General features: G+C 46.6%; 1 protein-coding gene across 1 annotated transcript in view; it reads left to right on the top strand.

The window, feature by feature from the left end:
- The first annotated feature begins 213 nt into the window (after nucleotides 1–213).
- CLDN1 (claudin 1) overlaps nucleotides 214–25,972 on the top strand; it is a 31,831-nt gene continuing 6,072 nt past the window's right edge. The window contains exons 1-3 of the mRNA XM_039369098.1: nucleotides 214–664; nucleotides 24,131–24,295; nucleotides 25,023–25,107. Of these exons, the coding sequence (XP_039225032.1) occupies nucleotides 442–664; nucleotides 24,131–24,295; nucleotides 25,023–25,107 (473 nt within the window). The 5' untranslated portion in view covers nucleotides 214–441. The remainder of the gene's footprint in view (nucleotides 665–24,130; nucleotides 24,296–25,022; nucleotides 25,108–25,972) is intronic.

Raw genomic sequence — 25,972 nt, 5'->3', positions numbered from 1 at the left:
TAGGAAGCGGAAAAAAACCCAACAAAAATGACTTGGAAAAAGAATTTAAAAAAACAACAAAAAAAGGCCCTTCTTGCTAATAACAATAACAAGGAGGGTTTTGTTGAGGATGTGACCCAGATGTGCCGGGGAGGAACTTTCAGTGAAATGGCCCAGTGAAACCACCAGGGGGCGCTGGGTGGCACCTGGTTTAAAAGGCAGAACAGATGTTGGCAGCTTCACTCTTTGCTCTGAATCCAGCCGCTGCGCTCGGGAGAAACGCCTGGATTACAAACCCCGAAGAAGAGCCTCCTGACTCAGCGCAGTCTCTCTGCTTTGAAAGAGCCCACCGGCTTTGCTCCAAGCTCCTTCTCCGGCCAGCCGCTGCCTTTCTCTCTCTCTCTCTTTCTCTCGCTTGCTCCAACTGGGTCCCGTGCCTCGCAGCTGCGTCGTGGAAGAAGGATGGCCAACGCGGGTCTCCAGATGTTGGGCTTCATCCTGGCCTTCATCGGCTGGATCGGCATCGTGGTCAGCACGGCCATGCCCCAGTGGAAGATCTCCTCCTACGCGGGGGACAACATTGTGACGGCCCAAGCCATCTACGAGGGCCTGTGGATGTCCTGCGTCATGCAAAGCACGGGGCAAATGCAGTGTAAAGTGTACGACTCCCTTCTCAAGTTGCCAGGTAAGCCTCCGCCGGGACGCCTTTCCTGGGATGGGTGGGTAGAAGAAGTGTGGCTGCCTTCACACCACACATTTGCTAGAGGTGCTGAACGAGCCCACTTTCTGGGCTCCAACAGTGCCATCCCTCCGCTTTTAGTTCGCCAAACTAGCCCCCTTCGCACAACCTCTACAGAATGCAGGACCAACCTGGGGTCTGCTTGGATCTTCAAACTCGGTGCAAGGGCTAGATCTTCTCGGCGTGAATGTGTGGGGTGAACCCTCTGGGTGAGGGTCTCTTTGGGTGAGTCAAAAGACCCTCAGATAAAAGAGAATATTTGTCCATTTGAATGTGTGCTGCTGAATCTTTCCGTAGTTAAGTTTAACTTTCCAAAGTTTTAAGTTTGCGAGTTCTCCAGCCAGGGCTCATCCCGTTCTAGTTTGCCACAGCCAATAGTTAAATTTTCTGAAATTCCGCGGGTGGGTTGACCACTATGAAAAACACAAGCGTTCCGAAGACATAGAGCCCACCCGCGAAATTTCTGCGTATGTGAATCCGCCTCTTCCAGAGGCAAAAGTTTTACGCAACTGGGGAAAAAAAGTCTCTGTAATTATCTTCTTCGTAATATTCCTCCAGTGACGCATTCGTGTCATGCAATCGTTTTCCAGTATCGAAGGCTCGCAGGCTGACATGCAACGGCACGTAGGGACTGAGCAACGGGGAACTTCTGCTCTCACAAAATGCAGAACCCTTGATAGATCTGGAAATGCAACATTTGACAGTCAGAGTGACAGTTAAGCATCACATTCGAAGTTCACACGTTGCATTGATTAAATCCGAATCGTAAGAGCGCACGCTTTTGAAAAGTAAATGCTGCTGGCAACGGGAAAGGCCAAATTAAATTCATGGTGGTGAATTGACAAAGGCACACTGTTGCGTTTTGTTTCATCCAAAGATACACTCCCTGGAGTCACAACACAGCACTGCTAAACTTGGGTTAAGACAGTGAAAGCAATAAAGTATTATTCAGAAATTTCTAATGAATATATATCTATATATCTATATATCTATATATCTATATATCTATATCTATCTATCTATATATATATATTATCTAAGTATTGACAGGTACAAATGTGAAAAGCAGAAGTTGCTAGCTAACTGAAATTGCAACCAGAGGAAATATCGAAATAACTATAGGAGACGAACTGTATTAACAGAAAGATGGTGAAAGATAAGATATGGAAAAAGGGGCTTCTGGATAGTTTATCGGATGATTAGGGAAGGGGTTGAGTGTGATAGGATGGGGAGGGGGGGAATCTGTGTCGGAGGTAGGATATAAAAATGTGTCAAAACAGCTCTTTAAGGTGTGGCTGAACTCCTGTGTGTGTGTGTTTCAGTCCACCAGGCCTTTGCAACCGCTTTATTTTGAACAAATCTTTGTGGCTGGAATTCCAAGTAAGTTTGTTTGTTTGTTTGTTTGTTTTGGGATCTTGAGCCACGTTCCAAACAAACAGGGTTGTGTAGTTTGGGATGTAGTTCGGGTATGACTGAATTAGAGGTTGTTTCTCTGTTTGTTTGTCGGGCTTTTTGCAAAGGATTAGAAACCTGGAATCGTTTTTTGTGAAGCCTCGTGCGTGATTCTGCCCGTTGCTTGAACGGAGCAGAACATCTGCCTAGGACTGAATTTGGACTTGTCTGTTTGTTTGGCCACCGCAAAGGATAGAAGCGTCGCAAGCCGTGGTTTGTGAAGCCCAATGCATGATTCTGCACGCTGTGTGAACGGAGAAATACTTCTTTGGCTTGCTTTGCAAAAGATGGTTTTCCATTCGGTGGGCAGGGACCCCCCCCCCAAAAGATACTTCCTTCTTATTTCTGGTCCTTTTCCCACACGCAAGAGAAACAGGGACGTGGTTGTAAAGAAACACACTGTGTGTGCTTATGAGTCTCTAGGAATCTCTAAGGCAGTGGCTCTCAACCTTTTTAATGCCGCGACCCCCAACCGGTCGTAAGTCGAGGACTACTCAACCGGTCGTAAGTCGAGGACTACTCAACTGGTACAGCACCGTTTGCAGAATGGGACTTTTGGCGGGCTCAGCAGGGCAGAGACAGCCTGGACAATTCCTCTTGGCTTTTGAAAGCCAATACAATTAGACCCTATTCAAGAGAGTCTATTCTATTGGCTTTCAAAAGCCAATAGAATAAAAGGGAGGAGCACAGCTAAGGAAAAGGGGGGGGGGGAAATGGCGGACTGCGTTGTTTGGCGACCCCCATGAAATGGTCGTTTGACCCCAAATGGGGTCCCGACCCACAGGTTGAGAACCTCTGATCTAAGGAGATTCTCCATCATCCACTCCCCCCCCCCACAAAAGGTAATTGGTGTTTCTAGGACTTTTTTTTCCTTGAAAACATTTTGTTTCTCATCCAAGAAGCTTCTTCAATTCTTGTAAACATCTGTGTATTGAACTGAACCCCAAGAAAATCTAGTTGCCTTTTGGAAAAAAAAAAAGCACCGTTAGGAGTCTTGGTGAAGTTATTCCCAAAAGTTTTAAAACTCCTGTCTGGCAGCCCCTCTTGCATTATGAGACCTTACTTCAAATCAGTGAAAAGGGTAGCAAGGCAGGGTTAGCTCCAGAAACGGAATCAATCAATCAGTATCAATCAGGGGTAGGCAACCTTGGCTCTTTTATGACTCGTGGACTTTAACTCCCAGAATTCCTGAGCCAGCCATGCTGAGGGGAAAGGGAGAGGTTTCCAAGCTGAGCCATGCTGGCTCCGGGAATTCTGGGAGTTGAAGTCCGCAAGTCATGAGGGGGCCCTAGTTTCCCCATGCTGGCTGAGGAATTCTGGGAGTTGAAGTCCGCAAGTCATGAAGGGGCCATAGTTCCCCTGTGCTGGCTGAGGAATTCTGGGAGTTGAAGTCCACCAGTCATGAAGGGGCCATAGTTCCCCTGTGCTGGCTCAGGAATTCTGGGAGCTGAAGTCCAGGAGTCATAAAAGAGCCAAGGTTGCCTACCCCTGGTATAAATCAATAAATTTAAAAAGAAGAAAGCAGGCGTGCGATAGGCAAGTCAAAACATGTGAGAGAAAGGGCTAGGCCACGATTCTGTATGGGTCTCCTGCCGGAGCAGGGGGTTGGACTAGAAGACCTCCAGGGTCCCTTCTGGCTCTGTTATTCTCTGATTCTGTAAGGGTCTACTGTTTGAGCAGGGGGTTGGACTAGAAGACCTCCAGGGTCCCTTCTGGCTCTGTTATTCTCTGATTCTGTAAGGGTGTACTGTTTGAGCAGGGGGTTGGACTAGAAGACCTCCAGGGTCCCTCCTGGCTCTGTTATTCTCTGATTCTGTAAGGGTCTACTGTTTGAGCAGGGGGTTGGACTAGAAGACCTCCAGGGTCCTTCCTGGCTCTTTACGCGGGCTCCCAAAGGGAGGTCGCAAATTGGAATTTGGAATTTGAAACGCTCCATTTGGAAACACGAACGAAAGAAACCAAACGGAACAAGGGGCGTCGCCTTTTTTATCCGCACGGCTGGCATCCGGGACCTGGTGGGAATCTGGTGCCGTTTGGTTGGCGTTGGGAAAGGATGAGGAGGAGGAGAGCACAATGGTTATCTTTGCTTAAGGGGGGGGGACAGCTGATCATCTGCCTCCCCCCCCAAAAGGACAAGGAAGATCTATTGATTTATTTATTTTGCTCTGAGTTCACACGAGCTGCTCTCGATGTAGCCAAAATTTTTCAAACTCGGCAACTCTGAGATGGATCGGCTTCAGTGCCGGCTGGGGGAATTATAGAAGTCAAAGTCTCCTTAAATACACCTTAAACTCTTTATTTATTTGTATATCGCCTGCGTCGTTTTTTACAAATGACTCAAGGAGACAACACGTCTAATGTTCCTTCCTTCTCCCATTTTCTCCAGCCCAACAGCCCTGTGAGGTGGGCGGAGCTGAGAAAGAGCAACTAGCCCCAAAGTCACCCAGCCGGCTTTCGTGCCTAAGGCGGGACTAGAACTCACCGTCTCCTGGTGATTGGCCCAAAGTCACCCAGCCAGTTTTCGTGCCTAAGGCGGGACTAGAACTCACTGTCTCCTGGTGATTGGCCCAAAGTCACCCAGCCAGCTTTCATGCCTAAGGCGGGACTAGAACTCACTGTCTCCTGGTGATTGGCCCAAGGTCACCTAGCTGGCTTTCATGCCTAAGGCGGGACTAGAACTCACTGTCTCCTAGTGATTGGCCCAAGATCACCCAGCTGGCTTTCGTGCCTAAGGCGGGACTAGAACTCACCGTCTCCCAGTGATTGGCCCAAAGTCACCCAGCCAGCTTTCGTGCCTAAGGCGGGACTAGAACTCACTGTCTCCTAGTGATTGGCCCAAGGTCACCTAGCTGGCTTTCATGCCTAAGGCGGGACTAGAACTCACCGTCTCCTGGTGATTGGCCCAAAGTCACACAACCAGCTTTCGTGCCTAAGGTGGGACTAGAACTCACCGTCTCCTAGTGATTGGCCCAAGATCACCTAGCCAGCTTTCATGCCTAAGGCGGGACTAGAACTCACCGTCTCCTGGTGATTGATTCAAAGTTAGCCTGTCAGCTTTCACGGCTAAGGGCGGGACTAGATCTCACCATCTCCTAGTGACTGGCCCAAAGTCACCCGGCTGACTTTCATGTCTAGTGCAGGATTTGAACTCATGGTCTCTCGCAAACTGTGCTGGGTAGAGATTTCTGGGAGTTGCAGTCCACCCCTCTTAACGTTGCCAAGTTTGAGAAACACTCAGTTAACTGAAACTGCTGGTTTAAGAGCGAAAGCTGACTAGTCAACTTTGAAGGTTCATGCTGAAACCAAATTCAGTTCTTTTTCTCTCCCTCACCTTAAAGCTGGACTTGGCATTTTTTTGTTTTTTGTTTTTATCGGTTGCATTCTTTCCCCCCCCCTCCTTTCTCTGATGTGTGCAATTCTAAGCTGTGTGCAATTCTAAGCTGTGTGCAATTTTCGGTGTCTTCTTTGAAATAGCTTCGTAAATCTTCCCGAACGTCTTCTCCCTTTCTGAGTGGAATAAAAAGATAATAAATAACCATCCTATGGACCAAACTAGAATGCAGTTGCTCAAATCAGCGAGCTGAGATTTTGTTTTACGTTCCCTGTTCTCGTGTATTCCCCCCCCCCGCCCTTATATTATTCCCCCTTTTTTTTCCTGGAGGAACCCCAATAACTATGGCCTCAGAGGAAGTTTTATTCGTAAATAATCTAGGAGACAGCGAGTAGATTAGCTTGGAAAGGAGTCCCTTTCCCAGGGACAGAAATATTTAGGTTGCGGTTGAATCAGCAAAGATCTGATTCACGTCTAGAGCTGGATTCGATTCCATGGCTTCCCCACGTGACGGGCTGCGTTTGTGTGTGCAGATGCACCCAAGTCTTATCTTGAGCTGCGATGGATAGAAAAGCAGTGATTTCGGCAAACGGAAGGGGTATTCCTACGATTATAATAAGCACGGGAAGGGGTCTGGGAGACCATCTAGTCCAACCCCCTGCCTGCCACAAACCAGGATAGGGCATAACAGTGGTGTTTGGGTTGGCTTCAAGTCAAAACATCACCTACTCACAATTGGGTCACACCCGACTGTTAAAACAAGGAGACAGCCAAAACAATTGTGTTTCTCAGTCTCGGCAGCTTTCTGATGCGTGGACTACAACTCCCAGAATTCCCCAGCTGGCCGGCTGGGGAATTCTGGGAGTTGGTGTCCACCCATCAGAAAGCTGCCGAGACTGAGAAATGCTAGGTTATATAGACCCTCCTATTAGCACCTTTCCTGGAAGTCGGAAGCCCAGGCGGACTAAGTCCTGGAGAGGCCCTCTGAACATGCTCAGAGGCTCCCTCTTCCCGCCCGTCCTTGCTCCAACACTGAGCTTTGAAACGGAAAGTTGGGAACTCTTCAGGAAAAAGAGCCTTAATTCTCCCGGTTCCTGGCTATAAATTTCAACCCCAAACCTCCACGACCGATCATGGGAGGGGGGGGAATTGGTCCTCGAGATGCAGCAAATGCACTCTGCGCATGACCAGAGGCAGACTTGTGCGAGGATCCGAGAAGCAACCACGCTTTTTTTTTAGGACTCCAGCACACGTTTCTCTGGGACACTTGAGCAAGGCTTGGTATGCCAGCCTGATTCATATCAACGGGGAGCCTCCTTGGGCTGGGTGTCACCCCAAATTCAGTCTCAGGAAGAACCTGTCCTGCACGGCTGCCCCTCCCTCATGGGGCAGACACACCCAGACAGCTCCTGTTCCTGTCAGGAAAAGCCTCGGCTTGAACCCTTTTCCCAAGCCAGCAGCTGGGAAATGGCACTCTGGAGGTGTCTGATGGAGTGGAGAATGCCCACCTCCGCTCCGTGCATGCCTCCTTCTCTCTCCTGCTTAATTTCATTCCCATGGCATTTTTAAATTTCTGTTTTTTTTTGTTTTTTTTTACTCTTTTAAACATATTGATTGGTTTAGGTTTTTCCATGTTTTAATGCTGCGTTCAGGACCGGTTCTTCCTGAGCGAGTTTGAGGTGAAACAACACCCCCCCCCCCAGAGTCGTTTGCAAATAAATTCAAATAAATAAATAAATAAATTCGAATAATTTATTCAATTCAATTTATTCAATTCAAATAAATAATTAAATTCAATAAATAAATAAATAACAAATGGAAGGTTTTAATTTATTGCTTTCGTGTTTTACAGTGCACTTTAATCAATGTCTATACCCAGCCCAGAGTCGCCTTTGTGGCGAGATGGACAGTCTACAGATTTCATGAAATACAATAAAATAAAATATTTTTAAAATAATAAAATAAAATATTTTAAAAATAATAAAATAAAACAACATAAAATAAAATAATAATTAAAATAACAAAATAAAATAAAAAATAATAAAATAAAATAAAAAATAATTAAAATAATAAAATAAAATAAAAATAATAAAATAAAATAATAAAATAAAAAAAATTAAAATAATAAAATAAAATAAAAAATAAAATAAAATAAAATAATTAAAATAATAAAATAAAATAAAAATAATAAAATAAAATAATAAAATAATAAAATAAAAAATAATTAAAATAATAAAATAAAATAAAAAATAATAAAATAAAATAATTAAAAAAGTAAAAAATAAAATAAAATATTTAAAAGATAATAAAATAAAATAAAAAATAATAAAATAAAATAAAATAATTAAAAAAGTAAAAAATAAAATAAAATATTTAAAAGATAATAAAATAAAATAAAAAATAATAAAATAAAATAAAATAATTAAAAAAGTAAAAAAAAAATATTTAAAAGATAATAAAATAAAATCAAAAATAATAAAATAAAATAAAAAATAAAAATAATTAAAATAATAAAATAAAATAAAAAATAATAAAATAAAATAATTAAAAAATTAAAAAAATATTTAAAAAATAATAAAGTAAAATAAAAAATAATAAAATAAAATAAAATAAAAAACAAATACAGGTAATTCTCGACTTACGACAACAAGTGAGCCCAAACTTTCTGCGGCTAAGCGAGACATTTATTAAGTGAGTTTTGCTTCATTTTACGACCTTTCCTGCCACGGTTGTTAAGGGAATCCCTGCATTTGTTCAGTTAGGCCGCACATGGTCATTAAGCGAATCCGGCTTCCCCCCCCCCCATTGACTTTGCTTGTCAAAAGGTCGTGAAAGGAGATGAAATGACAACCCCCCCCCGGGATGCTGCGACCGTCATAAATAGGAGCCACTTGCCGAGTGTCCTAATTGTGATCACGTGACCTTGGGGATCCGGCAACGGTCGTAGGTGTGAAAAATGGCCGTAAGTCCCCTTTTTTCAGTGCTGCTGTCACTTCAAACATGTCCTTAAGTGGAAGACTAACTGTGAAATAAGGTGCAATGCAATAAATAGATAAATAGCGTCTTGCATTTCTGCAGCTGTCCCTCCTCTTTTCAAGAGGGCTACCGCCCCCCCCCCAGCCTCATTTTGCAGCCCCTGGAAGAAACCCCCGGATTAAGAGGGCCCAAAACCAAGAGCGTCCCCCATTGCCCCACTGAAACCCCTTCCGGTCCTCAAATCAATCATTTTGGCATCCAGCCCAGCTTTTTTCCAACTTAGATTTCTAGCATTGGAAGGGACCTCGGAGGTCATCTAGTCCAACCCCACCGCTCAATGCAGGAGACCTTATACCATCCTGGACCAATGGACGTCCGGTCTTTTCCTGAAAACTGGAATGACCTTACCCATTTCCTTGATAGAAGGAACGTATTTAATGAGGTTGGTTTGAAATCTAGTGGTATTTAAGGACAGCGGTAAGTAACCGAATCGGCTACAATCGTTGGGGATCTGCTACAGAACGGCTGCCAACGCTTCATTCCCTCGGTACTATTTTAATTTATTTTTTATTTTATTGATTAAATTTGCCCAGCTCGCCATTGGATGTTCTTAGCGCCAAAGAGCCCATCGGGGTCTTTATACGGTGAAAGTTGTTTAAGTTTAATAAGCTTAAGTTTATTTAAAAAACAAAAAAACAGAAACTAAAAAGTCCCACAGGACTTTTGGGCAAGCTGTTAAAAATGCCCCCAATCTTCTTATCGTCCTGATTGTCCCCAAAGAATCAGGGGGTTGGACTAGATGACCTCCGAGGCCCCTCCCAGCTCTATTATTTTAATTCTAATCCTAAAAGGAGGAAATTTTGTGCCATTTTGTACCAAAGGAGGAAATTTTGAACTTCAGGCTCAGCAGATGGCAGGGAACAACATCCTGAATCTGGTTGCAAAATAGTCCGAATATTTGGCAACTGGGTCACAACAGGCGGAGAAGTGGGAGGACCGTATCGCTTTCCATCTACGCCGGGAGTCCCTGGGGCAGAATTGGCAGCTCTGCCTCCAGCTTGGAGACCAACCAGGAGCTCCTATGCACACCATCGCCCCGCCCAGTCTCCGCCCTCTTTTCAGGAGCAGGAGCTCCTTGGTTCATTCCATGGCCCCGCCCAGTCTCCGCCCCTTTGCTAGGAGTATCTTTATCCGTCCCATTCCCCTGCCTGCCCAGTCTCCACCCCTTTTTTCAGGAGTGTCTTGGTTCATCCTATGGCCCCGCCCAGTCTCCGCCCCTTTCCCAGGAGTATCTTTATCCATCCCATGGCCCCACCCAGTCTCCACCCCTTTTTTCAAGAGTGTCTTGGTTCATTCCATGGCCCCGCCCAGTCTCCGCCCCTTTGCTAGGAGTATCTTTATCCGTCCCATTCCCCTGCCTGCCCAGTCTCCACCCCTTTTTTCAGGAGTGTCTTGGTTCATCCTATGGCCCCGCCCAGTCTCCGCCCCTTTCCCAGGAGTATCTTTATCCATCCCATGGCCCCACCCAGTCTCCACCCCTTTTTTCAAGAGTGTCTTGGTTCATCCTATGGCCCCGCCCAGTCTCCGCCCCTTTTCCAGGAGTATATCTATCCCATGCCCCCGCCCAGTCTCCGCCCCTTTTTCAGAAGCTCCTTTATCCATCTCATGGTCTCACCAAGTCTCCGCCCCTTTCCCAGGAGTATGTTTATCCATCCCATGGCCCCGCCCAGTCTCCACCCCTTTTTTCAGGAGTGTCTTGGTTCATCCCATGCCCCCGCCCAGTCTCCGCCCCTTTTCCAGGAGTATATCCATCCCATGCCCCCGCCCAGTCTCCACCCCTTTTTCAGAAGCTCCTTTATCCATCTCATGACCCTGCCCAGTCTCCGCCCTTTTCCCCAGGAGTATCTTTATCCGTCCCATGGCCCCACCCAGTCTCCGCCCCTTTTCCCAGGAGCTCCTTTATCCATCCTATGGCCCCCACCCAGTCTCTGCCCCTTTCTCCGGAACAAGAGCTTCCTTTATCCGTCCCCTGACCACGCCCACTCTGCACCCCTTTTTCCAGGAGCTTCTTTATCCATCCCATGGCCCTGACTGGTCTCCACCCTTTTTTAGGAGTAGGAATCTGCCTGGAGAATTCTGGAATTTGAAGTCCACAAGTCTTAAAGTTGCCAAAACTTCTGTGCTGTAAAGGCTGCCTCCATTTCTTCACCAGGGTGGGTAAAGACCTAGCTGGGCCACTGGCATTATCCACTCATCTGGCTTTATATTCATCTGAATTTGGAAACTCAGAGAATGGGTTATAATAATAATAATAATGATTGTAAAGTTGGAAGAGAGCTTGGAGGTCATCTAGTCCAACCCCCTGCTCAGGCAGGAAACCCTACACCATTTCAGACAAAAGGCTGTCCAGTCTCTTCTTAAAAACCTCCAGTGTTGGAGCATTCACCATTTCTGGAGGCAGGTGGTTCCACTAGTTAATTGTCCTCACTGTCAGGAAGTTTCTCCTTAGTTCCAGGTTGCTTCTCTCCTTGATGAGTTTCCATCCGTTGCTTCTTGTCCTGCCTTTGGGTGCTTTGGAGAATAGCTTGACTGCCTCTTCTTTGGGGCAGCCCCTGAGAGATTGGAACACTGCTATCCTGTCCCCCCTCGTCCTTCTCTTCATTAAACTCGTTGTTGTTGTTAATTGCGAAGTCGTGTCCGACCCATCGCGACCCCATGGACAACGTTCCTCCAGGTCTTCCTGTCCTCTACCATCTTCCTTCATTAAACTAGACATCCCCAATTCCAGCAGCCGTTCCTTCAATGTGAACCCAGCAGGACATGTGATGGGCTGAACCTGCCCATTAACTGAAGAGCTCTTGAGGACCACGTCCGGGGTGGCATTTCTGCTTGATGGAAGACTCTTCAAGGGGTTTGATCTATCTCTGGGCCAGGGGTCCCCAAACTTGGCTACAGTAAGCCTTGTGGACTTCAACTCCCAGAATTCCCTGGCACTTCTGCACTGCTTTTGATGTGTATCCCCATCGTGGCCTGCTTACTCTCTTTAATCCCTTTCTTTGCGATCCCCCTCCGCTCCGGAAGAAAAGAAAGAGGCATGGATGGCTGGGGAAATTCTGAGAGTTCAACTCTACAAGTCAAAATCGCCAGGTTTGGAGACCCCTTGCTTTCAGGGGCTTCCCAAGATTTTTGAAGATGCCCGGACATATTCTGGGCTACCTCGTGGTGTGTGGTCTGCTTGGATCGAGGGTGTTCAAACACAACAACAAGCAGAGGAATAGCACTGGGTGGGGAACTGGGCCAGGTGTGGGAAAGACCCAACCTAGATGTCCTTCGGTGCGTCAGCTCTGCGCGGCTCCGCCAAAATGTCTCTCCCTTTGCTGTCTGCAAGAGTCGGACACTTTCACGAATGCAGTGTGAAGTTAGACAAGTCTTGGCTTGTTTCCGAGACACAGGGCCTTCTTCCTTTCTCCTGCAGTTCCTCTCGCTGGAATTTCGGCTCTTGCAAATGTTCCTCAACCTCCGCTCCATTCCCTCTGCGTCATGTCGGAAAGCCCACCTGCCTCTAGGGTTCTTCACGCCCTGTTGGAGGCCGTGACGTCGTCGTTGTGCTTCTTGGGCGTCTTCAGTTTGCTCGTTGGAAGCACATCAAAGGCCTCTCCTGTTATGAAAGGAGAGCAAGGGCGCATCGTAAACATGGGCGCCCCTCTCGAGGCCTCGGTGTTGGGTCGCAAAGCCCATCATCCACAGAAAGGCATCGGTGGGGGAGGCCCAAGAAATCCAGGGCTGTGAGGGTTCAACGGGAGATGGACTTTCAAGTGCATGGGTGCAGCCAAGAGTTGACGGGACCTGGACCGCAGATACGTGAAAGTCTTCTTCACCATTGTCTTGAGGTTTTTTTTTTTACCAGGATACCCTGGTTCAGGGGTAGGCAACCTTGGCTCTTTTATGACTCGTGGACGTCAACTCCCAGAATTCCTGAGCCAGCTGGCTCAGGAATTCTGGGAGTTGACGTCCACAAGTCATAAAAGAGCCAAGGTTGCCTACCCCTGCCCTGGTTCCATAGTCAACCTGGGCAAATAAGCGTGCTGGTTGGGCATTAGTGAGACCCAGGGTTCAACAGAGATGGAGAGGGGGTGTGTGGAAAGGGTTTAGAACATGATCAGGCTCAGATAAGGCAACCAAAATCACGAACATACTAATATTACCTTGATTATAGTAACAGAATCCCGCAAGCGTGAAGCAACGTCTCGCTGCCCTGCCTACACTTTTGGGAGAATTAGGGAGGGTCCCTTCTCCAATTACCTTCCTGTTTTGAACTCAAGATTTCTTTTTTATCGGGCCATTGTCTAGTCTGCAATTCTTCCACCTGTCCCCCAAGGTTATTCTCACGGCCCATTACGAGGTCCACCTAGCCCGTTTAGCCGAATCAGGCAAATTCTGAGCAGATACCTTCACACGATGTGCTAAACATAGGAGGGGGAAGTCAAGAAACATCTGCAAGAAAACCACCAAGGTCAGAGAGCACCGAGGGTTCCACTGTCTCCGTCTCCTCCTCCTCCTCCTCCTCCTCCTCCTCCTCCTCCTCCTCCTCCTCCTCCTCCTCCTCCTCCTCCTCCTCCTCCTAGCAAACCCTTCTCTCTTCTAGCACTGACTATCCCTACTTGGGTCATGAAACATCTGCAAGAAAATTAGAGCCTATCAGTTCTCTTCCTTCTTCTCTTCCTCCTCCTGTTCCTTCCTCCTCCTCTTCCTCTCCTCCTCCTCCTCCTCCTCCTCTTCCTCCTCCTCCTCCTCCTCTTCTTCTTCTTCTTCTCCTCCTCCTCCTCCTCCTCCTGGTCTTCCGCCTCTCCTCCTCCTCTTGTTCTTCTTTTTCTCCCTCCTCTCCTTCCCCTCCTCCTCCTCCTCCTCCTTCTTCTTCTTCTCCTCCTCCTCTTGTTCTTCTTTTTCTCCTCCTCTTCCTCCTCTCTTCCTCCTCCTCCTCCTCCTTCTCCTTCTTCTTCTCCTCTTCCTCCTCTCCTCCTCCTCCTCTTGTTCTTCTTTTTCTCCTCTTCCTCTCCTGCTCCTCCTCCTACTCTTCTTCTTCTTCTTCTCCTCCTCCTCTTCCGCCTCTCCTCCTCCTCTTGTTCTTCTTTTTTTCCCTCCTCTCCTCCCCCACCTCCTCCTCCTCCTCCTTCTTCTTCTCCTCCTCCTCCTCCTCTCCTCCTCCTCCTCTTGTTCTTCTTTTTCTCCTCCTCTTCCTCCTCTCTTCCTCCTCCTCCTTCTCCTTCTTCTTCTCCTCTTCCTCCTCTCCTCCTCCTCTTGTTCTTCTTTTTCTCCTCTTCCTCTCCTCTTCCTCCTCCTCCTCCTTCTCCTTCTCCTTCTTCTTCTCCTCCTCCTCCTCCTCCTCCTCCTCTCCACAAACCCCCTTCCCTTCTAGCACTGATGATGTTCCCTAGTGAGATAATGAAATGTCTGCAAGGACACAGCCCAGCCTAGAGAGCCCCAAGGACCCCACGGTTCAACCCTGTGCTAGTAAGAATCTCTTCCATCAGGGCCACGTGTGGGTGTCAAAGCTCTTCGACCATGAAGGAAGGAGAGAGTTCATCCTTTGTAGGCAGCACAGCACCCACATTCAGATGGAACGTCTCAACAGTCGGGACCAAAGTCCCAACCGATGGGACTCCTGGCTGACCCTTACTGGGAGTTGGACCTTGGGTGATGGACAGCCAGGGGGCCTCATCTCCCCCTGACCAGTTGGCTGCTCTTCTCTCCATCTGGATGATCCCCTGAGATTGTTCTGCAACTTTTTGGCCCCAACCCCACAGCGCGTATTGTTCCTGGAAACCTTTGGAGGCCTCAAAGAGGGCGAGGTCCTTGCGCATTCCGTTTTGCAAAAGCTGCACCCTCTCCCCGGTTCCAAAAACAGCCAGCCAGGAGAGGAGACGGCTGTCAGTGGGTCAGGAATGTGCCCTCCGTGGCTTTGCGAGGGCGGGGAAGAGGGTGCAGCCGGAAGCCCGTCCAGCGGGACCAGATACCGCTTCAGAAATAGCTCCAGGGGGTCTGAGGGGCTAGATAAATAGTGGCCCCCCCCATGGGCCAAAAGCAACATCCACATCCTGGATTGCAGAAGCCCCTCCGTGCAACCTGGGGGTGGGAGTCTGCGAGCCTGTGCCCCCCCCCGAAAAGGAAGATTTGTGTTGTTCCTAGGATAAATTCTCTGATTTAGGATTCTTCTCTTCCCATCCATTGTATGAATACCACCCCTTGGACCTCTGATTCTGCTTAGGTGCATGGGGGATCCGTGGGGAAGGATCAAGCAGGCCAGGATTGCGGGAAACCTCGGCCTCCCCCAATCAGTGCTCCGGGCTCTAAAAGGGGGGAGGGGGGGAGGAGATCCGAATCCAGGGCTCGGCAGCATGAAACCCCCCAAGTTGCTCTTAAGGTCCCTCCAGCCAACTGCTTTCTTGCACGATCCTCATTGAGATTAAAGTGCATAGGCCCCAAAAGGTTTTAAAAACACTGATAGGGCAAGTATGTAAAGATAAAAGCACTGATGAGGTTCCCTACCTGGGTCATGAAAGGTCTGCAAGGAAACCACCCAGCTCAGAGAGCACCAAGGACCCCACAATCCTTCCTTCCTTCCTTCCTTCCTTCCTTCCTTCCTTCCTTCCTTCCTTCCTTCCTTCCTTCCTTCCTTCCTTGTTCTTTTTTTCTTTTTTCTTTCTCTCTCTTTCTTTCTTTCTTTCTTTCTTTCTTTCTTTCTTTCTTTCCCTCCTCCTCCTCCTCCTCTCCGCAAGCCTCCCTCAATTTTAGCACTAATGATGTCGCCTAGTTGGGTCATGAAATGTCTGCAAGAAAACCACCAAGCTCAGAGAGCACCTAGGATCCCACAGTTCTCCTCCTCCTCCTCCTCCTCTTCCTCCTCCTCCTCCTCCTCCCTGCATACCCCTTTCCCTCCTAGCACTGATCACGTTCCCTAGTTGGGTCATGAAACATCTGCAAGAAAACCACCCAGCTCAGAGAGCACCCAGGACCCCACAGTCCCTTTATAACTTGCACATCTGCCTAGGTGGCATTTGCACATCGGGACCCTCCACCCAGCCAGGCTAAAGACCTGCAGCCGGTGTGGCCCTTGGGGGGGAGGAGGGTCTCACACATATCTCCCCCCACCGGGACCTATTGCTGCTATTCTTGGCTGCAAAGGTGGTGCAGGAAACCAGGCGGGAGAATCCAGGACTTCCCACCCTTGCAAATGACCCCTTTGGGAGATAAGTATTAGGTTTGGCCTCCCCGTGTTTTTTAAGGCAAATTACTGCCTTTTTTGCCCCATAACTCATTTCCTGTGTATGTGTGTGTGTTTTTTGAATAGCCAGCATTTGGAAAATTAGTTTTACTCCTATGGGTGGTGGAGGAAATGTCTGGGGGGGGGGGTTGAAATTGAAATCCAACTTCATTTCTAAGAAAAGCTTCTTCCCTCTGCAGGTTTAGAATAGAATAGAATAGAATAGAATAGAATAGAATAGAATAGAATAGAATAGAATAGAATAGAATAGAATAGAATAGAATAGAATAGGAAATATGGAATGGAATAGAATGGAATAAAATAGAATAGAACAGCAGAGAACAGCAGAGAACAGAACAGAATAGAACAGAGCAAAAGAATAGAATAGAATAGAATAGAATAGAATAGAATAGAATAGAATAGAGAAAAGGAATAGAATAGAATAGAATAGAATAGAATAGAATAGAATAGAATAGAATAGAATAGGAAATATGGAATGGAATAGAATGGAATAAAATAGAATAGAACAGCAGAGAACAGAACAGAATAGAATAGAGCAAAGGAAAGGAAAGGAATAGAATAGAATAGAATAGAATAGAATAGAATAGAATAGAATAGAATAGAATAGAGAAAAGGAATAGAACAGAACAGAACAGAATAGAATAGAATAGGAAATATGGAATGGAATAGAATGGAATAAAATAGAATAGAACAGCAGAGAACAGCATAGAACAGAACAGAACAGAACAGAACAGAACAGAATAGAATAGAATAGAATTCTGTTCTCCAGCACCAGATCTCCTTCTCCTCCTTCTCCCTTTCAAGAATTTTTAAATGTCAAGGCCTAAAAAGAATGGTAGTAGGACCAGTAAGGTCTTTTGAAGGATCTGCTGGAGAAAGATGGCTACTACTTCTGCCAGGGAATGTCGAGCATCTAATTGTTCACGGGGCAAGTTCCTCTTCCCCTCCATAGTAAGAAATGAGCAACAGCCTTTGAGAAAAAACGTTCTTGGGAGAATACCACGAAGGGCGGGAGGGGACGAAGAATGCAATGGGGGGGGGGGTCAGAATCCCGTTCCAAAGATGACAACAGCGCTGGTGATCGCATTTCTTTTTCCTGAGGACTTCAGTTGCACAGTGGAGCGTGCACAAACACCACTTCCCACTGGGAACAGGAGGGCTCTTCTCCGCTTCTCTCATCCCGACTCTGAACTTAATTTAAAACCAACACCCTGAACAACACGGAAGCTGTTGACAGGAAGAGTCTGTTGCTGAGATCTAAGGCAGCTTCTGAAGCCCCCTGGCAAACTCAACTCCACGGGAGCCGAGCAGCTTTGCTCCCCGTTGAGGAAAGGGTGTGTGTGTGGTGTCCATGAATCCATAACCTGTTCTACTTTCCTTCTTTTAAGCTATATCCCTCAGATCTCACTCGGGCTGGTGGCCTCCCAGTGCTGAATCTTGCGCTGATTTAGTCAAAATCGGGACGGTATATAGGTAGTCCTTGACTTAAAATCACACTGGGGACGCAAATTTCCATTGCTAAATAACAGGGAAGGGACCTTGGAGGTCTTCTAGTCTAACCCCCTGCTCAAGCAGGAGATGCTGTACCATTTCAGACAAGGGGTTGTCCAGTCTCTTCTTGAAAATTTAATATTTAATATTTATTTGTTATGTATATGTAGGGGTGTGGGTCTATACCAGGGGTAGGCAACCTTGGCTCTTTTATGACTCATGGTCTTCATGAGTCATAAAAATTCCTGCTGGCTCAGGAATTCTGGGAGTTGAAGTCCATGAGTCATAAAAGAGCCAAGTTGCCTACCCCTGGTCTATACATATGTTGTATATAGTATGTTTAGGTGTGTGTCATGCATGTATTTCACTTTGAGAGCAGGCAACTAAATTTCATTTTTGATGTGTGCCATTGTGCCCACAGTAAAAAAATGACAATAAAGGTTACCTTATCTCATCTCATCTCTATCTTATCTTATCTTATCTTATCTTAACTCAACTCAACTCAACTCAACAACTTAACTCAACAACTCAACTCAACTCAACTCATTTCATCTTATCTCATCTCATCTCATCTTATCTTATCTCATCTCATCTCTATCTTATCTTATCTTATCTTAACTCAACTCAACTCAACAACTTAACTCAACAACTCAACTCAACTCAACTCATTTCATCTTATCTCATCTCATCTTATCTCATCTCATCTCATCTCATCTTATCTTATCTTATCTTATCTTATCTTATACCTCCAGTGGTGGAGCACCCACAACTTCTGGTGGCAAGTCGTTCCACGGGTCCATTGTCCTCACCGTCAGGAAATTCCTCCTTAGTTCCAGGTTGCTTCTCTCCTTGATGAGTTTCCATCCGTTGCGGTGGGTGCTTTGGAGAATAGCTTGACTCCCTCTTTTTTGGGGCAGCCCTTCAAATATTGGGAGACTGCTATCCTGTCACCCCTGGTCCTTCTCTTCATTCTCTTCACACCGAATTCCTGCAGCCGTTCTTCAGAGGACCTGCTCTGTTCTTCTCTCAGTCATCTTTGTTGCTCTTCTCTGCAATCTTTCCAGAGTCTCTCTACATCTTTTTTTATAATATGGTGACCAAAACTGAATGCCGTATTCCCAGTGTGGTCTTGCCAAGGCCTTATAAAGCGCGACTAACATTACACGTGATCTTCATTCTATCCTTCTGTAAGATGGGAGATATCCCAAAGTTGCTTTTTTTCACGCGGCAACTGGACTTTCTTGTTTTTTCCTTTGAAGACGTTTCGCTCCTCATCCAAGAAGCTTCTTCAAAGCTGAAGAAGCTTCTTGGATGAGAAGCGAAACGTCTTCAAAGGAAAAAAACAAGAAAGTCCAGTTGCCTCATGGAAGAAGCATCTTTGGGACGACTATGACCTGGATACTGAGCATTTCCGTAGACAAGACGGGTTTCTATTTTAGGATGTTTTTGTTAAGGTTGTTAAATAAATCACCTGGTCATTGAGCAAATCCAGTTCCTTCATTGATCTGTGCTTGTTGGAAAGAAAAATCAGCTCCAGTTCCAAGCCGGGAGAAAGACGCTGGAAATAAAATGGAGGCTGCTTAGGAAAGAAGGTTCCTGCTTATTGATGAGCAGAACCAGCAACAGCACACAGTTCTGGGACAGCTGACAAAATGGTTGAGTGAGTGGATGGATCTTTCTAGGGTTCTGGTCGAGATGCTCCAGGGGGTTGTGCAATGTAGTGAGCCTTGTGGGGTTTTTTTGCTATTCTAACGGTGGAGGGGAAATCCTATTACACCCTAAAGGTCCGGTCCTGTCCTTAGAATTTGGAGGGGGGGGGGATGTCAATTCTTAATCCCATCAGCTGCTGGGGGGGGGCTGAAGGTGTTTGGCTTATCAATAGATTGGCCCAGTCTTTCTTAACAGGAGAACTAAGGAGAAACTTCCTGACAGTGAGAACAATTAACCAGTGGAACAACCTGCCTCCAGAAGTTGTGGATGCTTCATCACTGGAGGTTTTAAAGAAGAGATTGGACAGCCCTTTGTCCGAAATGGTATAGGGTTTCCTGCCTGAGCAGGGGGTTGGACTAGATGACCTCCAAGATCCCTTCCAACTTTATTATTATTATTATTATCGATCATCGCACAGTCAGCCAGATGTTCAGACTGGATTGAAAAATAAGGATCAGATCTATGTGAGAGGCTAAACATAGGTGTGTCTCAGCTTCTTCTTCCTCCAGAGAAGAAATTTGGGGTGTGAACAGCACCTCCCTGATGAATCCTGGGTTGGGCTGGATTAAGACTTGAAAGCAAGACCACCGAAGAAGTTGCGAAAACATGCCAGAGAAAGTCCTTTCCTGCTGTTTTCCAGGAGGGATGGGATGCATCAAGCTTGCCTATAAAATAAAACCAAACAGCAGATCACAACAACAAAAACATGCAAAGGAAGGAAGGGGTGTGTGTGTACACAGACCCCTTGCTTTACATCTGAAGCCTGCAGGTGCCTGTCATTAATACCTTGAATTGTGTTTGTTGTTGTTTGAATGCCTTCGGGGAAAGAGGGTTGATTCAGACATCCATTAGCCAGTGTGGAGATACAGACAAAAACTGAGGGAGAATTTGCAAAGATCTGAGGCTCCCAAACCTGGTTTACGTCCAGGTGGAAACAAGAGAGGCTTAACTCTTGGCCTGCCTAGATACAGGTAGTTCTCGACTTATGACCACAATAATCCAAGGCCTGGAGGCCAAAACATACAAAGAATAGCTGTGGGACTTGGGTTTGGCTGATCTAAAGAAAAGAAGAAACAGGGGAGACATGATAGCAGATATTCCAGTATCTGAGGGGCTGCCCCAAAGAAGAGGAAGGGGTCACATTATTCTCCAAAGCACCAGAGGGCAGGACGAGGAACGATGGTTGGAAGCTGACCAAAGAGAGAAGCAAACTGGAACTAAGGAGAAACTTCCTGACAGTGAGGACAATCAACTGTGGAACTGCTTGCCACCAGAAATTGTGGGTGCTCCATCACTGGAGGTTTTCAAGAAGAGACTGGACAACCATTTGTCTGAGATGGTATAGGTTCTCCTACTTGAGCAGGGGGTTGGACTAGAAGACCTCCAAGGTCCCTTCCTCCCTCCCTCCTTTCCTTCTTTCCTTCCTTCCTTCCTTCCTTCCTTCCTTCCTTCCTTCCTTACTTACTTACTTACTTACTTACTTACAAAGAGGCTGGACAGTCACTAGAATAGAATAGAATAGAATAGAATAGAATAGAATAGAATAGAAGCTGGAAGGGACCTTGGAGGTCTTCTAGTCCAGCCCCCTGCTCAAGCAGGAGAACCTATACCATTTCAGACAGGTGACTGTCTCTAGCCTCTTCTTAAAAATCTCCAGTGATGGAGCATCCCACGATTTCTGGAGGCAAGCTGTTCCACTGGTTAATTGTTCTCGCTGTCAGGAAGTTTCTCCTCATCTGGGACTCCTAAACATCTTCCAGAGGTTGGTTAGCTGTCCACCAGCGATAGGGTCTCCTGTCCAGAGCGGAGGACCCCAGGATTCTCTGTCTGCCTGGGCACATGGAGAGACTTTGGTTGTGAAATTTCACCTTGGGAATTCATGTCTTGTAGCCGTTTAAGGGTGAACAAGAGGAGACAGAGCTTCACTCTTGAGAGATTAAGTAAAGGGATAATCCCGAGGAATGTAGAGTATGTGGGATCCTTGGTGCTCCCTAAGCTGGGTTGCTTTCTTGTAAATGTTTCATGACCCAGTTAGGTAACATAATCAGGGCTCAAAGGGAGTGGGGTTTCATGGGAGGAGGAGGAGGAGCAGGAGCAGGAGGAGGAGGAGGAAGAGGAGGAGGAGGAGGAGGAGGAGGACTGTGAGGTCCTTGGTGCTCTCTGAGCTGGGTGGTTTTCTTGCGGACTTTTCATGACCCAACTAGGGAACATCATCAGTGCTAGAAGGGAGAGGGGTGTGCAGAAAGGAGGAGGAGGAGGAGAGAAAGAAAGAAAGAAAGAAAAAGAAAGAAAAGGAAAGAAAGAGAGAGAGAAAGAAAGAAAGAAAGAAAGAAAGAAAGAAAGAAAGAAAGAAAGAAAGAAAGAAAGAAAGAAAGAGAAAGGACTGGGGGGGGGTCCTTGGTGCTCTCTGAGCTGGGTGGTTTTCTTGCAGACGTTTCATGACCCAACTAGGGAACATCATCAGTGCTAGGAGGGAGTGGGTGTGTGTGTTGTGGAGTGGAGTGGAGGGAGGAGGACTGTGGGGTCAATGGTGATCTCTGAGCTTGGTTATTTTCTTGTAGTCTTTTCATGACCCAGTTAGGTAACGTCAGTGCCAGAAGGGAGTAGGGTTTATGGAGAGGAGGAGGAGGGGGAGAAAGAGAAAGAGAAGGAGAAAGAGAAAGAGAAGGAGGAAAACAACTGTGGGGTCCTTGCTCTTCTCTGAGCTGGGTGGTTTTCTTGCAGACGTTTCATGACCCAACTAGGGAACACCATCAGTGCTAGAAGCGAAAGGGGTTTGCTCCTGCTTTTATATACTCCTGGCTTGCCCTGTCAAGAGTTGCTGGAAATGTTCTTGGTTGTTTCTTGATCAGGCTGTTGTTTCGCACTGGTTTCATACAGCACCCCAACCAAGACACCTGGCTTAAGAAAACACAATTCCTACTATGTTGGTGTAATGCTTTGTCCAGTTTTAAGGGTCCTATGCATTGAATATGTAACACCACAGTCTAAAACCACGTCTAGACGCCTGCAGTCCCCAAAGGGCTCTCAAGAACTTGCAAAGGATAGCAAAGTAAAACGCAGAAGAATTGTGAAGAAAAATAACCCAAATCCTGTATCTCTGGTTTGCTGCTGTTGGTTTTGTCACCACCAAGAAAATGAGTTAGCCCAGTCATCAAGTCAGTTGTTTTGATTACAGTTGAGTAAAGGATAGCCTGAGTAAAAGGCACTCCAAATCCTGCAGTAGGCTTATGAGTAAGATTTGTGACTATGGAGTCGATAGATAAACCAGTTTGGGGTGGGAATTACATCTTCCCACTGGTCCTGCGAGTTGCGTCGGTCTTCCCATTTTAAAGAACAAATAACTGAGGCACAGAGCTTTTGGCCCTTGGCTAAGACCCACATTGGTTTGCCCAGCCTGTGAAGACCCAAAACGTCTAGGCAAAGTTAACGCTAACTAGGTTTAGCGTGCTGTGTGGATGCAGCTCCTGGCTAATCTCTCAGCTCTAACTATAAAAAAGGTTTTATTTATTTACTTACTTATTAAACTTATTTGCCACCCGTCTCCCGGCAAGGTGTGGTGATTGAGGCTAATTTTAATTGGGATTTTTAGAATTGTCTTCATCTGTGACATAAAGCCCTCTTAAACGTCCCTCATAGAAAAAAAATTGTTTGCAACTAAGAGTTGATGCTGGCTTATCTTAAAGGCTGACAGTGAAATACGGCCAGTCTGATACTTTTTGCAGTTGGACTTCAGTTTCCATAATCCTCCCTCTGTTTTGACTTTGAATGGTGGGGTTTGTAGTCTAATGCAACTGGAGGACACTGGTTATGGGCATGGGGAGGGACGCTTAGGTATTGTGTTGTTAGTTAAATGCACTAAGGAAGAATTTCTACGAAAGGGCGGTTGAGTTCACTCAATCCAATGAAGCAGGTCAAGTGAAGACCCAACAGAGGCATTAACACAACATGTAAACTTTGATCAATCTTATTATTATTTACTCATCAAGTTGTGCTTAAGCAGCCCTTTTCGTGAGTTGATGCAACAGCCTACGATGCCAGAACAGAAAATAGTCTAACTCCATAACCAGGTTAAATATATTGTGTGAATGTACAATTAGGTTCGTGGAATAGCCTAAACCCCAAGCCACGTCTTGGGAACGCAATGTCTATGTACAACACAAGAAACATAAAAGAGACTATTTGTAGCTGAGGGTTGAACTGTGGGGTCCTTGGTGATCTCTGAGCTTGGTGGTTTTCTTCCAGATGTTTCATGACCCAACTAGGGAACATCATCAGTGCTAGAAGGGAGGAGGAGGAGGAGGAGGAGGAGGAGGAGGAGGAGGAGGACAACTGGGGGGTCCTGGGTGCTCTCTGATCTTGGCTATTTTCTTGCAGATGTTTCATGACCCAACTAGGCAACATCATCAGTCCTAGAAGGGTGTGGTGCTTGCTCTCTGTTTATGTACATTATAATCCCGCTCACTACTAGCCTGATGATATTACCTAGTTTGGTAATGTAACGTCTAAAACAAAACCACCCAGCTCAGAGAGCACCAAGGACCACACGCAAGAGACATAAAGAAATAAACCCTTTGGTGGGCTAATATAGTTACCACAATGCCGTAAAACAAAGCTGTAGACTATCCAATCCTAGATTAGGCATCTGCTCAGGAGTCCTTTAAGGAAAGGGATTCAACTTCATAGTTGTTGTTTTTTTTTTTTAAAAAAAAGACAAGTATGATCCTCTTTAAGGGTGTCCTAGTAGAACAGGGGTAGGCAACCTTGGTTCTTTTATGACTTGTGGACTTCAACTCCCAGAATTCCTGAGCCAGCCATGCTGAGGGGAAAGGGAGAGGTTTCCAAGCTGAGCCATGCTGGCTGAGGAATTCTGGGTGTTGAAGTCCACAAGTCATGAAGGGGCCAAAGTATCCCTCATGCTGGCTCAGGAATTCTGGGAGTTGAACTCCACAAATCATGAAGGGGCCACAGTTCCCCCATGCTGGCTGAGGAATTCTGGGAGTTGAGGTCCACCAGTCATAAAAGAGCCAAGGTTGCCTACTCCTGTAGTAGAACATGATCAAATACGTTTCTTTCAGTCTGGGACATTAGAAATAGCATCCCGCCCGATTACATCATTGGTCCTTCCATCCATGGGATTGTAAAACCAAGTTCTTCCTCTCGTTTTCAGGCAGCTTACAAGCCACCCGGGCCCTGATGGTGTCCAGCATCCTTCTGGGTCTCATCGGAGCTTTTGTCGCCATGATTGGCATGAAATGCATGAAGTGCTTGGAAGATGATGAGGTCAAGAAGTCAAGGATGGCCATCCTTGGAGGTGTCATCTTCATAATCTCAGGTGAAGAAGGTCTTTCTTCTGCCAATCCATGTTTATGGACCAGGGTCCGCCTAGGCCTGGCTATTATTTTGCAGTCTTGCAAAGAGACGTCGGTACGGAAACCACCAGAGATGGGCCCTTAGGTTGGAGTCCTGGGAAACAGGGGGACACAAAGTGGACCACCAACCATTGGTAGGGTCTGGGTGGGACGAAGGTCCCTAATCTGTCAGCCTTGCTGAAATTAAGGCCGATGGGTGAACGGCGGCTGACTTGGGGATGACTTGAAAGATCTGAAACCCAAGAGAGAAGATAAGCCAGGTGCAAATCTGACCAATTCATGGTCTCACACCAACAGCCATGCCAGATGTTGGCCAGCCTTCCTCAAAGTAGGATCCTCCAGTTCTGTAAACAGTGGAGTAATGTCTGCGGAGTTGTGATAGTTCTCTGGAGGCTTTGAAGAAGAGGCTGGGGAATTCTGGGAGTTGAAGTCCACCCATCTTCAAGTTGCCAATCCTGAGAAACACTCTACGAGATGGTCCCGCTCGTGCGTCCCAAACTACAATTCTGTTACTCTACATGTGTTGAACGTCAGTTCTCCGATCGCTTCCAACATATCTGGAAGGGGCCGTCTTGGTGTGAGCTGGTGTGTCATAAGCAGCCATGCTTACTGGAGGACCATAAGCAGTCCTTCCTTCTTGGAAGTTGTGTTGACTTCACAACCTCTTCCTTCTCTCCTTCCTTCCCATAGGCTTTGCCTCCTTAGTGGCTACCTCGTGGTATGGCAACGTTGTCGCGCAGGAATTTTTCAACCCCTACACGCCTGTCAACACCAGGTAAGTCACATCTCAATGAATCTCTAGAGCAGGGGTCTTCCAACTTGGCCCTTTTATGACTTGTGGGCTTCAACTCCCAGCGTGCCTGGCTGAGGAATTCTGGGAACTGAAGTCCACAAGTCATCAAAGGGCCACAAGTACCGTATAGGTGGCACCATGCTCAATAGCAGTAACTGTGAGAGGGACCTCGGAGTCCTAGTAGACAATCACTTACATAGGAGCCAGCAGTGTGCTGCAGCTGCCAAAAGGGCCAACACAGTGCTAGGCTGCATTAACAGGGAGAGAATCAAGATCACGTGAAGTATTAATACCACTCTTCAATGCCTTGGTAAGGCCACACTTGGAATACTGCATCCAGTTTTGGTCACCACAATGTAAAAAAGACGTTGAGACTCTAGAAAGAATACAGAGAAGAGCAACAAAGATGATTAGGGGACTGGAGGCTAAAACATATCAGGAACGGTTGCTGGAATTGGGTATGTCTAGTTCACAGGTCGGCAACCTGCGGCTCCGGAGCCGCATGCGACTCTTTGAGCCTTTCCCTGTGGCTCCCAGCCTCCTCTGCCTTTGCAGAGAGAGACAGAGACAGAGAGAGGCAATTGCACTTCCCTGCTTCTCTCTCTCTCTTTCTCTCTCTCTCTTTTTCTCTTTCTCTCTCTCTCTCTCTCTGTGTGTGTGTGTGTAAAAGAGAGAGAGAGAGAGTGTGTGTGTGTGTGTGTGTGTGTGTTTGTGTGTGTGTGTGTGTGTAAAAGAGAATGCGCTCACAGTGTTCTCCGAGGAGCTGAAAAGCTTACTGGGTGGAGCTCCTCCCTTTGCTGCGTCTCTGCAGGAAGCAGGAAGGGCAGGAGAGAGCTAGCTAGGCTGA

Source organism: Crotalus tigris, unplaced genomic scaffold (assembly GCF_016545835.1).
Source record: "Crotalus tigris isolate CLP2741 ecotype Arizona unplaced genomic scaffold, ASM1654583v1 scf7180000020968.1038771, whole genome shotgun sequence".
NCBI lineage: Eukaryota > Metazoa > Chordata > Lepidosauria > Squamata > Viperidae > Crotalus > Crotalus tigris.
The sequence above is the reverse complement of the archived record's forward strand: the minus strand, read 5'-3'. Positions and strand labels throughout refer to the sequence as shown.